The 14790-nt window shown below is 30.1% G+C and overlaps 1 protein-coding gene across 2 annotated transcripts; it reads left to right on the top strand.

Moving 5' to 3' along the window:
* The first annotated feature begins 484 nt into the window (after positions 1–484).
* LOC143197543 (beta-taxilin) lies at positions 485–4894 on the top strand. Of its 2 annotated transcripts, none has more exons than XM_076406086.1 (8): positions 485–651; positions 1409–1743; positions 1822–2271; positions 2361–2723; positions 3103–3226; positions 3952–4030; positions 4186–4284; positions 4340–4894. In XM_076406086.1, the coding sequence occupies exons 2-8, from the start codon at positions 1414–1416 to the stop codon at positions 4374–4376; spliced, it is 1482 nt and encodes a 493-aa protein (XP_076262201.1). In that variant the 5' UTR covers positions 485–651; positions 1409–1413; the 3' UTR covers positions 4377–4894. The 2 variants fall into 2 exon arrangements, with proteins under 2 accessions (XP_076262201.1, XP_076262200.1); XM_076406085.1 differs by lacking the exon at positions 485–651 and adding an exon at positions 876–1240.
* The last annotated feature ends 9896 nt before the right edge of the window (positions 4895–14790 follow it).

The following is a 14790-nucleotide window of genomic DNA, read 5'->3' as shown; positions in this document are numbered from 1 at the left end:
ACTGTCATGTTAATAACTTTTCAGTTCTTCAAATTTAATATTACAATTTACAGGCATACGATCTCAACTAGTATATAAATGATCTCTAAATTGTTTTATCCTAGTATAAGTAAGTTATAAATTCTAATAAACTATTTCATTATATTATCATAATTTTTCATAACTATGTTATATATCTGGACTGACAATGAAAATTAAAAATAACTAAGAGGGTTCCGGTGACGAAAGAAGCTCCATTAACCTCATTAAAAAAACCTAATTCTGAGAAGCAATAAAATTGCAAATACAATATGATACTACTATTTAAACTTTCTGAAATAGAATTATATACTACCAGAACTATATATTGAACTAATGAATATTTAGTAGTAATCGGTGTAGGGTTATAAAAATTAAAATAGATAACGGAGAAATCATTTTCCCGCCACTAATTTTGAATCTTTTACTAAACAGAGTTGCATCTCGAAATCTAAACTTAGCAACCATACCAAACCTAAAAATAAATCCATACTGCCTTAGTTTTGGATTTTTCTTTGATTGGCAGTAGCATACCTTTTTCAACGTTTCAACTTAACAACTATTAAAGTATTAACTATTATTAATTACATCGAAAATACCTTTTAAAACTGGACGAATTAATAGTAAATAGAGGTAAGTTTAGTTTTACTACCACGTGCAACATATTTTATCATAGGTTAACCATTTTCAATACTACCCTAACTGATTTATGTATTAAATAATTGAAATTATGGCTAATTATCAATGCATGTTTTGTTAACATTGTAGAATAAATAATTGGGGTTTTATTTTTTCTAACAGCACCATCTAGGGATTCTTTTTTTGGCCATATTAGGAGGAATAATATAGATTTCTTTAAAGAAAAGCGACGCCTACGTTATTGCCAATTGTTTTATATCCTCAATTTAGTTACGTTATTCTGTGTTATTATATTATTTTTTGGCTGCAGTTATAGAATTAAAATTTAGTTTGATAATTTTATTTTTGAATTATATATAAGTAGCATATCTAATATGATTTTTTAATTGAAACTGTTTTTTTATAAATCTATAACCTGCATAAGATGAAACAGGTTATAGGAGTTGGCAACGCTGTCTGCCGAGAGCGCCATTTTCAGTTATTTGTTCTCTGGGTTAGGAAGTTGCAATTGTTCGTTTCAAAAGTTTCAGTAAAAGGTGCTTTAACTTGCTATTTTTTCGGAGTAGATATCAAGTTTTAACTGGTGAGTGTTTAGATACACATATTAAAACGTTTCTAAGTATTTATTTTTGCAAAATGTAAAGTTTGAATTTTATACTACTTTTCCCGGCAGTCATATATTGTTTTTATGTTGCGAATAATTAGTTCGTGCTTCTTTGTCTATAAATATTACATAGCGAATTTGTATTAGATATTATGGAGGCCAACCAAAGTAACGTTTCCTCACTGAAAAAGAAAAAGCAAGATAAGAATCGTCGTCGAGATCCAAGATCTGTTGAAAACGTTAAGCGACTTCTGGATAATGTTAAACCTGAAGAAAAGGTTGATTTCCTACTTTTGAAGTATGGCGAACTGTACGAAGAATCTCGGGATACTCGCTTTAAATTGAATGATAAGGAAAAAGGACTATCAAATGCTGAAAAGGAGCTGCATAGTAAACATACTGAAGTTGCTAAGCTTATAATAGCCAAAGGACAACTGGAGAGTCTGTGCCGAGAACTTCAACAGCAAAACAAGATCATTAAGGTAAGTTTCGGTTAAGATCTGTGTCGAATGATTGAACTGATAAGCCTAATTGATATAATTTTTATTAAATGATAATAGGAAGAAAATATAGCGCGTATAAAAGAGGAAGAAGATCGTCGTAGAGAGGTAGCGAATACTTTTACTGAGCGTCTCACAGTTCTAACAAATTTAATAACTGAGAGTAAAGATAAGTCAAACAAATTTAAAGAAGAAAATCAGAGTATGACTGATAAATTAACTGAATTGTATAAACAATCTCAGCAAAGAGAAACTCATATAGATACTGTAACTAAACAGTTAGAATTACAAAAAAAATTAGCTGAAACTCAAGCTAAAAAAACTGAAATAGAACGTGAAGCTGAGCGACATACATTTTTGGCACAGAAAAAATCATTAGAAGTTCAATTGGAACAAAGCGAAAGAGAAACTGTGCTATTGCAGGAGAAAAATCGAAGTCTTGAAGCGCAGGTTGATTTGTACAAAAGTCAGTATTCTGATTTTGAGACTACAATGGCAAAAAGTAATAAGGTAAATTTTTTTGATACAACATCACTTGTTATTTAGGTGTTGTTCCAGAGTGAGGAGTTAAAATAATTAATATTAGCCATTTCTCTCAGGTATTTGATACATTCAAACAAGAAATGTCGAAAATGAGTAAACAACTTCGTGTACTTGAATCTGAACGTAATAATTTAAAGAAACGTTGGCAGTCCAGTGTCAATTCTTTGATAGTATTATCAGAACAACATATGGCACTTACTACTGAGCAGAGTTCATTGGAAAAGAAGTTGACTACTCTTCAGAAGTTATGTAGACAACTTCAGGAAGAGAGAACAACCTATTTAAAACAGCTTAAAGCTAATAATATTGAACCCATAGTGCCAACACCACAAAGCCAAGAGAATGAAGCAACTAAGCAAAAGGTGAAAGAAGCAGAACCCTCAAAAGACAAACCAGAAACTAATAAAGTTGAAAATGTGGTAAGTTTATTAGCAATGGCTTTAGGCTTGGTTAAGTATTTTTTTAACATATTTTTTATTGTTCGATTTAGATTAACACATTTAAAAATGCCTGAATCATAAGTTCTTCCATATCAGTTGTTATATTTTATATTAAGTTGTATCAGCACATAATAGGAATGCAGTTTAGATATGGTAGAATGTATTGAAGTTTTAATTATTTCGAGATATAAATTTTTTTTCACTTCAATATTATAAGTAGATAATATTATAAGAGAATTAATTAGCACAGTAAATTAATTATTAATCTACAATTTACAATATGGTGATGATTGGTGTATGTGCATTAATATCAAGTCATAGTTAATTTAGTTGTTGCAATTAATTTTTTGCTTTTTAGGATGAGCTAATTCAAGCTAAATTTAGCATGGGGGAATCTATTAGTCCTGATGATTTTATCACTGTGAGTAACGTTGATAAAGTACTGAGACGACTTAATGTGACTGGTTATCGATCTGAAAAAAGTAAGTTTGAGTCAAGGGAGGTTTAATCAGTTTTGTCGTTATGTAAGGTCTGTGCTGTAAGGTTTTTTTTGTTCAAAATTTGTTGAATACTTGTGAGTTTTGTGCTGTATGGACGCCAACCTGCATCGGGTGGCAATAGCGTTTTGCTAATTTGGTTCGAGAATGATGTTGATGAAGCCATTATCATTAATAGTGAGTGCTACAGAAGGATAACTAATTTCTTTTGATTCAAATTGAACACTATGGACGTGGACAACATGTGGTTGCGCTGCGTGCAATATAGCAGGCGCCAGGATATATCAGTGTAGCAGTAAGATATAGGATATAGTTTTGGTGGATTGTTTACTAATTTAGGTAGAGTGGTACATTGACTTGTGGCCCACAGTCATGGTTCTGAATCAAAACATGCTAAGTTTACAGAACAAAAATTATCAAGACAACACTTGCGTGTCCTTACACAGCACAAAACTCACCATGAAAAACAGTGAGTTAAGCTACAGTACTGTGTTGAATTGATTATTGGAACATCCACTCTATTCGCAAGATTTAGCTCCCTCTGAATTCTGGCTCTTATACCTTGAAAAATATACGCGGGAAAAATGTGAAGAGTTTTAGAGGGGGTACTGAAATAATAAAATGTATCAAACTTATGGAACGATAAAACTTAACGAACAATTCGATTTATAATAAAAAGTACGGTTATAAAGAAACTTTTTTCTATTTAGATGTAGTTGACGGACAGAAACCTGAATCGGCTGGTGATACCAAAATGGAAGACGACAGTGAAACAACTAACGATGCTGCGTAATTGTTATACTATAAAGACGATTCATAATTTTTAAGTATTAATACGTAATTTAAATTGTTTTGGTTGTTGTTTTGGTTCAAATGTTGTTAATTGAACTACTTGAAATTATGGATCTTGATTGTTAGTGGAGAATCACATTAGATATTTTCAGGGTTAATGAGTTGTTTGAAGCTGTTGATAATGCTAGAGCGTGTGCAGATGATGCATCTGAAAGAAATTTGGACGAATTGGAAGAATCAACAACTAAAAAGTTAGTATCATTATTCTGCAAATATAACACGAATTAAATTTTGAAATATTTTTAGATGTGTTGAAACAATAGTAATAGATGATGACGACTAAGAGTACAATACATTTGCTATATGTTATTTTTTTTGTTTGTTTAATTTATATTTTTATGTTCGATTGAACATTTTTAATGCTCCATTGAACATTAGAGTTTACACTTAGTTTTTTGTATTCGTTTGTTAATATTGTTCGCTAACATTGTTTTACCATATTTTAACATAATCCTTTCAAGAAGAAGAAGAAGATCCCTTCATTTCAAGATCATCATATGCCATTAATGATATGATTTTAAAATATCTCTAAAACAATGTAGCTACTATTATTTTAGTATTGATATCGTTGAGGTTTTCTTGAAATTTATGAACACCCATTAACAATAATGTAGATACTTAAGATTTCGTCCAAATGTGTTCATGAGTTTCAGAAATAATCTCCTGAGTGATTTTGTGTGTTCCTTTAAGTTTGTGGCGTCAGTCGTATTTTAAATATACAGATCGTCATTTCAATGACTCTATACTGTTAACTTACTCAATAATTTTATATGAATGAATGAATAAAAAAATATTCATTAATGATTTTTTTTTTTTAGTAAAAGAATTTCCTTGCTGTTTATTTTTTGTTTTTAAAAAATCAATCAGTTGGGGCTTTTTCTATATATTTTTCAATATATGTCCTGAAACTTGCGCGTTTGCCATTCAACGGAATAACATTCGCGTTGAGCACTATAAACCACAAACTTCTAATGAGGTACCTTATAGATACCTTATGAGGTAGATTACTTGGTAGTAACCAATATTTCAACGTTTTCGTATGTACATTAAGAAATTTAATATTTATAGAAAAATATTTTGTTTTTCTAGCGATTTTGACCCCAAAATAATTTTAACTTATTTTATATTTAAAAGTATTTTGTTGTGTTTGTTTTTGTTCTGAATGAGGTCAGAGAATTTTCCGTTTCAAAATGGTTTCATCATTGTATTGCAGGGAATTATACCTCACAGTGTTCTGTAGACAGTTAACAAAAATAAATCAATATTTAAAGCTATACCAATGTTCAAGTTACAAGATGGCAGCAGTGACGTAATAATTCGAAATATTTTCTCTAAATATATTTGGAAAGAATAGTTATATTTGCGTTATATTTGGAAAATATATTGTTGGTTTTAATTAAGTCTTATGTTACCGACAAAAAAGTCCTTATGTTGTTAATTAAGTGTCACATTTAAATTTAAAGAAGATCTATTTTTAATTAAGTAACAGTAATTATTTTATGTAGACTTAACATAAAAAAACCATTAATTATATTAGACTGGGGAAGTAGGGTTGAAGTCTAAAATATTTGTTAGCTCGACTATGATTCGTATGCAACGGAAGTTCGGAAAATTGAATTTTCCCCTGAATTCTAGATGTTGTAGGAAAGAGGAGCCTAATACCGAATGAGAAAGACAGAGAAGGTAATATTTGGAGGTTCAAATGATGGAAAACATTGCATTGGTGGTCCAGTAAGTATATATAATAGATGTATGAAAAATTAATATGCGTTTTTCTAACCGTCAATTTAAAATATTGCTTAATCGAAAGAAAAAAAAATTAGCAACTAATAATAATGACTTTGAATGAAAAATTGTTAGTCTATAGAAGTATATAAATGTTAGAGAAAATATTTTACCTTGTTTAAACACTGTAATGGAACAAGCTGAGTCTAATAACTCTCTGTACTGTAAGTTTCTTGGCAGTCAGTAATATCACAGACATATACATATAGATATATCAAACCATACTTTAGTTTCTTATATTTTAGTTTATGTTAATTATCTTTTTTAAATATTACATTCGTGATACTAAATGTATCATATTGGTGTAAAACCACAAAATTTTCTCCGTGTTATATTATGCACATTTAATTATACTGAAAATGTATCACCCTATTAATTTTTTTCTTTTTCCTATCATAGGAAAAATAAACAGGTTCTATTGTTGTAAAATATTTTTAATGTGGTCACCAAAGTGAATCACAGTTGATGAAAACATTGGGGGTATAAAAATATTATTTTGAGTCAGTTTATTTGATGCCATTATTGAAATGTATTTAAAATCATCATTTTGTATTACCTTTATTATTGAGTTTTTATAATTTATTTTAGTACTATTCATTCGACAATCTTTTCAGCTTATTCCAATGAATACATTATTTTTTAAACCTAAAAATTTATTTACTTAATGTTTCTCTTTCAATTATTTAGTTTCTAAAATTCTCTCATGATTAAATAATTGTTTTATGTTTTATATCAGATACAACAATAGTAAAAGCACGAACTTAAGACACATTGTAGAAAATCTTTTGTTTGGACTTAAAATCTTTGTTGTTTTCCATTTCTATTGTACCGGAAATTGCTGAATTTTCATCAAATTTAATTGAATCTTTTGGATTATATCCGATTTGTATTTATTTCTCGCTGTTAATTAACAGTTTTGATTATAATATTTAGTGCATTGTTTAGTTAAATTATGGAGATGTTTAGGGAACTGGGTTTTTGATAGTTTTAATCAATTTCAAATATTTTTCGCTGTATCAGATTTAAACAATATGTTGTTCAATAAGTTTTGTCGTTCAGTAAGAGGTTTTGCTATTAACATTGTCGTTTTTTTTTATAAAAGTTATTCAGATATTTATAGTTGTTGAAAAGTTTTTTTTACAGTAATTTAAGTTTTTGCAATATCCATCCTATAATGGATGAATAATTCAGTTTAATGAATTAGGAGGTAATAACAGTTATGGATGCATATTCTCACTTTATAGAGATTTTCGAGAATAATAAAACCTTTTTCAAAGTTATTAAACATCCTGGTAGGAATTGTTTCGAATAAATGTATCGTATTAGATGGGCTTTTAAGTCATTCCTATTTTACAAAGTTTCTATTGTTTTCGTTTCTAGAGTAAGTAGAACTAGTAGGATTTCAGTTATTATAATAGTTTCTCATGTCTCTGATACTCATTGTTTTGTTCAACTTTGGAATTGTTCGAAACAAGTGTAAAATGTTTTCTATTGAAATTGTTTTATACAGGAAAAATACTATTACCCGCTACTGATTTCCTTCGTCACGGCCATGAAGAAAACATTCTTTGGAAGGAAAATAAACAAAAAAGCTCTTTTTATTAATCACTTTATTTACTGTTTGTCACTTTATTTTTGCTCACTGATCTTGGTTAGCACAGAAAAAAAAACTCAGAGAAAATAACTTCCGGTGAAATTAGCTAATGAATACTTTCTGCAAGCGATAATGGGAAAACGTTAGTAAAAATAATAATAGTTTTTCCGGTTTGTTAATACATTTAAACCGTTTTTATGGATCTCTGGATGATTTCTTCGGACCGTGCTATGGTTAATTTGGTGCCATCCTGAAAATATAGTATTTGGACCAACAAAATAAGTTTGAAAGTGAAACGCAAAAAGCTTAAGCAAAGGCGCTAAAAGTGCTAATTTGGTCTCCTTTATTTACACCAAGGGAAAATACACAGATCCGTATTGACTCCTTTTTTGAAGCAATCGTTTGTTTCATTATTATTAAAATTGAAAAATTAGAGTCTTACAGATTGTTGAGAAAAATGTTCATATCAATTCTATTTTTTTATTTTCATATAACGTAAAGAAAAAGTCTGGTGAATATGGCCGGTACGGTGGGTCCTATTTAAGTTTTTTTATGGATTTTGAAATATATGGTCGCATATAAGTTTTCACAAATGTCATCGATACACTTATCACTTCAAGATTATGTTATTGACAGATCGTATGATGTGACGTTTTACATCAAGTTGTAATTCTAATTGCTAGTGACTAATAATAAAAAAGTAATAAAGGCCTGTATTGCAACATTTAGAAGAGACCGACATATGGGATGTCTTTCAAAAACATTTATTGAAAGTTTGATTAGTTTTTATTAGTTTCAATAATTATTTTATTTTTTTATATAAGACATAACAATAATAAAAGCACGAACTTTAGACACACTGTAGAATATCTTTTGTTTGGATTTAAAATCTTTAATGTTGTTTTCCATTTCTATCGTACCGGAAGTTCCTGAATTTTCATTAAATTTAATTGAATCCTTTGGATTAAATCCGATTTGTATTTATTTCTCGCTGTTAATTAACAGTGTTGATTATAATATTTAGTGCATTGTTTATTTAAATTATGGGGTTATTGAAAGTTTTGTTAGTTTTTTAGGCCGCTGGAATGTTATGAATATCTATAGATATTGAATGAGTTTTTGTTGTTTTATCTTATATTATCATTTGACATTGGCTTTATTATTGTCTCTTTATAATTTATTTTATATTTTTATAATGAGTTTTGTTGTTTTTTTTATGAATAATATCACCAAGACTGTATGGATGTTGTTTTTGATAAGTAAGCTGGATATTCAGTGGTTATTTTTGGAGCTTTAGGTCTTTGTGCAAAACTACATGTTTTATTCCATCAGGTTTCAAGAGTCAGGCTGCCGATTAACATATCTCTATTTTTCTTTGTTTTGGAATGCCTTGTACCGAAGGAAATATAGGAAACATTAATATTATAAAAAATAATTTTTTTTAAATGCATTTTTATTAAAAAGATGGGGACGAATTCATTAAATATTATTACTTCACTTTGTACGAATCAATAAAGTCGTGTTAAAACTGGCCGCTTCCACCCTGTATGGTGAAAGTGGGTTTTGTAAAGAGTTTGTCGGATTAACTTCTGGAAACTTGGAATAGAAAAAATGGCACGAAAACGTGTTTTGCATAGTAATTTTTTTTATTTTACTAAATTACATTTTTTCTTAACACAGATTGCTTGGTGGCCCAGAAAATTAACCTTTAAATTAAATTCATTTTAACTAAAACAAAAACGCACTATCCCACAATACATATAACGCGTAATTGAATAATGTATCAAACTAAAATAAATTAATAAAACCGGCAAATTGGTTGAGGAGTAAAAATTAATCATTTGGTATCCTAAGCAAACAAAATTTTGTTAGCTAATGGCATTTTTCTTTTAATAAAGATACAATTAGAATTTAAAATTAAATTTTCGCTGGAATACAGGGACGTTAATGGTTTTAGTTAAGAAGTCCTGTAATTATAACACTGTATTGAACTGTTGGCTTTTATAAAGCGATGTGAATTTAAAAAAAAAGCTTGTATATGATAGGAACCATTTATTAATTATCTTTTTTATTCGATAAACAGGTTCGTCCAATAATTAATACATTTATTTTAAATTAATTTAATTATAAATATTTTATATAAAAGGTGTTTTTGTCTACTTTATACCAATCTTTAATTATCCTGACTATAAAACCTATTTTAACTAAACGAATAACAAATAATTTCATTTTGAAAGATATTTTTGTAAACAATTAGTTAATAGATTTATTTTAAATTGATTTAATTAAAAGTATTTTATATGAAAAGTGTTTTTGTTTAGTTTGTACCATTCTTTAACTATCCTGACTATAAAACCTATTGTAACTAGTCGAATAATAAACAATTATATGTGGATTCATTTTGAAAGATATTTTTGTAAACAAGTAACTGTCGGAAGGAGCAATGTCTGGAAAATTTGCTGGTAGGCATTTCCATATGGATTTTCATGAATTTTGCAAGATGTCCTTTTGATGACATCTTATGTTCAATGCTTTACTCAAATGTATTAATTTTAATTCACAATAATTTCCTAATTTTAATATTCGACTACAGTTTTACCTTACTGCAACTGTATAGTCTTTCGGGAGATTTATTGGAATCGTTAACAGAAGTGAAACAATTGTTCTAAGCATGGCTGTTAGGTTCAAAGCTCGAATAGAAGGAAAGAAAATTACAACGTGGGGCAAAAGTCTCGCTACCATTTTGTTTTTTGTTTTGTTTGGTTTTCATAAAAAGTTTACGTTTTTTTTGTTATGAAAAATTATATCGGCTAAATGGAGATCGCGATTCGCTATGCAACTTTCGTCCCTTTTAAGGTATTTTTCATAACATCCTGCAACTTTTGAAACTGAAGTTCTTCAATTTCGTGACGAATATTTTTTTAAGATGTTGAGTCGTTTGAGACTTATTCACATACATTTTTGATTTTAAAAAACCCCATAAGAAAAAGTCTGGTGCTGTTAAATCCGGAGATCTGGCTGGCCATGCTAAATCGCGAAATTAGTCTTCGTGGAAAAACGTCATTCAGTAATTGAATTGTTGAACGAGCTGTGTATGCTGTGGCCTGATCTTATTGAAACCAAATGTTCTCTAGTCCTTGCTCTTCCATTTCAGGTACAAGAAAATTTGGAATCATTTCTTGGTACCGTTCAGCCGTAACAGTAACAGTAACTGCAAGACCTTGGTCATTAAAAACAAGGGACCAATGTTGTTCCCAGCATGCATATCACACCATACGGTTGTCTTTAGTGGATGCAATGATATTTCATGAATTAATTGAGGATTCTGTGTTCCTCGAAACCGACTGTTCTGTTTATTGACGTGGCCACTGAGAAGAAAATGGCCTTCATCGCTCATTATCAATTTAGACAGAAAATCTCCAATTTCACTAGACAGCCTTAGGATTGTTTTACTGTACTCAACTCGTTGATCAGGATCTCTCGGTAGCATTTTTGGACTTATTGAATTTTGTACGGGAACATTTTCAAATCAGTTTTCATAATTCGACTTAAATCGCGTGCAGAAATGTGTAACTGGGAACCACGTCTACGAATTGATGTTTCTGGAAACCCTACAACACTATCGCGCACCAGAGCCACATTTTCGGCACTACGAGACGTCCGGTGTCTTCCAGAACGAGGCCTGTCTCCTGTCGTATCGTAATGTCGAAGATTCGCATGTAAACGATAAATTGTGGTTTTGTGAGGCACTGGACAATTAGGACATTTTTGACGCAATTTCCACTGAGTGGCAATAATGGAATTATTATTTTCAATAAATATTGTCACTATTTCTGCTTTTTCTTGTGGCTTTTACTTATCCATAATAAAATTAGGACGTCTACACAACACAATGGTTAAGGCGAAACTGAGCTAAACGTTACCTAACTAAGATGGCGTGCAATCAAAATGGTAGCGGGACTTTTGCCCCGCCTGTTATGTGATAGTGATACTTAAAGGTTATGTTGTCGGCAGATATCAGAGAAGAGAATAGCCGATTGGCCGACAGTTCTTAATTTTTAAGTTGAATTATTTTAAATAAATTCATTAATTATAAACTTAAAATACCTTGTATACTGAATTGTTTCACTCTGAAATATCATGAATATTGAGCCACAGTAATTATTTTTTAAAAGAGAAATAGACGACTAAACTGAATATGAACATAATAATTACTTATTAGAAAAATAAACGTTGTTTTCATTAATTATTTATATAAAATGTGAAGTGCTTTTTATTAATTGAAAATTCGAATAAATCGAGTTTTTTTTATTAAAAATTCTTCGTGAAAGCTCAGGAGGAGTTGGAATAGAAGAAAAAAAGAAACTAAAACGTGTCTTGCATAGTAATAATTGTAAGTCAGATTGATCGATGTGCCTCTAAAGAACAGTTTTGAATTATTAAAAAATATTATTCGGCTCAAAGGAAAACATTTACCACAACAAGCAAGTTTTAAAAGCTGCCGGGAAAATAAATATATCTTTCTGATAATCTTTTGTGTTACACACTCCCTTTTCACCAAATAAACAACTTTATTTCGGTTGAATTATATCTTTCCGATTTTGATTTTTTCTTTGGTGATAAATTTATTTTTCAGTATCCTAAACAAACAAAGACACAATTAGGCTATAAAATTAAATTTTAACCGAAACTTAGAAAAGTAAAACAAAGGCAAAGCTCCGAGGGTAAAAAAGAGAGTTACAAACCGAAGGAGTATTCGTCCTGATTTTGGTTTTCTAAACTTGTTCGGAACTTTCTTTGAACAAGCATTATGTGACCTCGCGCTGAGTTAAACATTTTCCATGGTAGTGGTTTTGTTTTTATGCACATATCATGATTTTTTTGTTCTTTAGATTTTGTTTTAAGTATTTAAATAAGGGACAAGTTTTACTGATTACTATTTCAATTTTATTAATTATATTTCTTAAAAGAAATACGTATATATAAAAAAATCCTGTAGTTTTCAAAAAATTATGACTATGACTAAACAATCATCAGTATAAATTCATTAAAACCAATTTCTCTTGCACTAGAATGTAGTAAAGCTAAGTAATGGGACACTTGGTGTTCATTATATCAGCAATCTGTATTCCCTTACCCAGGCTGGGTAAGAGAGGATGTCTTCTGTTATGATTTATAAGTTGGTTACTCGCCAGTAGGAAGGCTCAATACTGAGGACCGTGGTTCGAAGACAATGTTAAGCAGTTGGTCCAGTCCAGATTAACAATAGTTGATTAAAAAGATACTCTAAAATGTAACCAAAGAACTCTTATTATTAGATTTACCAGCACTTGCTGTATATTATATCAGCAATCTGCCCAATCTTCTTTTCTTTAATCTCAAATGTCGATTTCAGGATGTCAGAGTCCACCAACAGTCAATAATTTTCAATCAATAAACTAATGTTTTTTCTTTTTGGTTTTGGTTTGCAATTTTGACATTTTCAGTGCTGCGGAAATATATGTGATAAGTGGAAAAGAAGCCTCACAATATAGTCTTGATATGAATGTAGAACTATGAGTTAGGAATCCTTTAAAATTAAATCACAATGCCAGTTTAAAACTAATTTGCGTAAAATAAAAACTACTACAGTTTACCCCGTCAAATCTGTCGGATTTATATTGAAAATTGACGGAAATATGGTGAATCGCCATATTTCATCTGACAGTTATTTATAATGTGAATGCATTTGAAGGATTTTTGTTATTTCGTCGTAATTTACGAGATAAAATAATGAAATGCGCTAGTTTTGATGTTATTTAATTAGTAACAATGTTTATTACTAGAATGTTTGAAATCCGACAGCGTATTTAGCTCGTTAAACAATATCTGAAACACTACAAAAATTAGTTTCAGTTTGCCGCTGTATCATTTTAACGCTATATCAAATTTACTCGGCTTTTTCACTTCACTTATCATTAAAATTTACCTCGTTATAATACTTATTTGAAGTTAATGAAGTTAAAAACAGATTACGCAGCTATTTTAAGTGAAATAACTAAACAAGCCCGGAATAGAATTTGAACTCAATGAGCAACCACTTTACAAATTAATTCACTTTAAATAACGAACGGATTTTATCAGGCTGCGGCATTAATTGAGATAAAATTTGTGCATTTTTGGCAAACCGAGAAAACCGCGACAGAAATTCATCTGAGTAAACTAGTTTAATGAAACAATTCGCGATTTCGTTTGCTAAAACGTTGGAAAATTGAATAAAATATACCTGAACAGTTGTTTTCGATGTTCTCTACATATTTAAACATTGTTTTATAAACTTTATTATATTTCCACTTAATCATAAATATTATCTCTCTCTCCCCCTTGTTCCTCCTCTCTCCTCTTTATCTTCAATTTCTTCCATTCTGTTATTCTCTCTCCCTCTCTGTCTTTCTGTTTCTCTGATTTTCTCTTTTTCTCTTGCTCTATCTCTCTTTCTCCCTCCCCCCTCTCTATCTCTATGTCTGTCTTTCTTCCTCCCTGTCCCCGCCTCTCTACCTCTTTACCTCTCTTTCCTGTCTCTCCCTTTCTGTCTGTTTTGTTTCATTCAATGCTGAATGAGGTTCTTCTTGTTTAATTCTAAACATTCTGGTTGAGATGTAGGAGTTTAAGTCTTCAACATATTGCTAAGATTGGCTAAGGTTTGCACTGTGTCTGAGAATATTGGTGAGCAGACTTTTTTTCTTCGTAATTCTTTTTCTTATATGATGTCTAAAACTGATACTGATCACCTGTTATTATAAGTCTCAACAGAATCAGGTTTGATCAATTCAAGGAATTGAGGTACTTGTTGGCAGTAATAGAGGAGAAGAAAGTCAGACCCGGAATGTAGTAATAAGCCCAATGGACCATAAGAAGTTTCCCTAAAGTGCTGTCATGACTCCAGTCTTCTTGACTACTTGTTCTGACTTGACTTCTTGTTTGATTTTGAATAATAATGTAATTTCATTTTCGGCATCAAAACTATGAGTATTTATATTAGTTCCTTATAAAAATTTATTCTTAAAATTTAAAGCACAACAAATATGCACGCTGTAGTTTTCAAATGTAAATTTAAATTTAAAAAAAAGGTAGACATTCTCTCGTACACATTAAAAAGGCATTCTTGAACTTTTTTTTTTTTTCACAAAAACAAACACATATCTGAGAGGATACTTTCGTTGCATCGAAATACTATTACGCTTTTTAGCGGCCAACATATTTCAAAGTTTTAGAGTATTTGGAAACTATAACTAGGGAAACTTTTTAATTATATACTCGAAATACGAAGTTAAATTGT

The sequence above is a fragment of the Rhynchophorus ferrugineus genome, unplaced genomic scaffold (genome assembly GCF_030347505.1).
Source record: "Rhynchophorus ferrugineus isolate W39M unplaced genomic scaffold, kcgeb_rfMv2 rfM5, whole genome shotgun sequence".
Taxonomy (NCBI): domain Eukaryota; kingdom Metazoa; phylum Arthropoda; class Insecta; order Coleoptera; family Curculionidae; genus Rhynchophorus; species Rhynchophorus ferrugineus.
The sequence above is the reverse complement of the archived record's forward strand: the minus strand, read 5'-3'. Positions and strand labels throughout refer to the sequence as shown.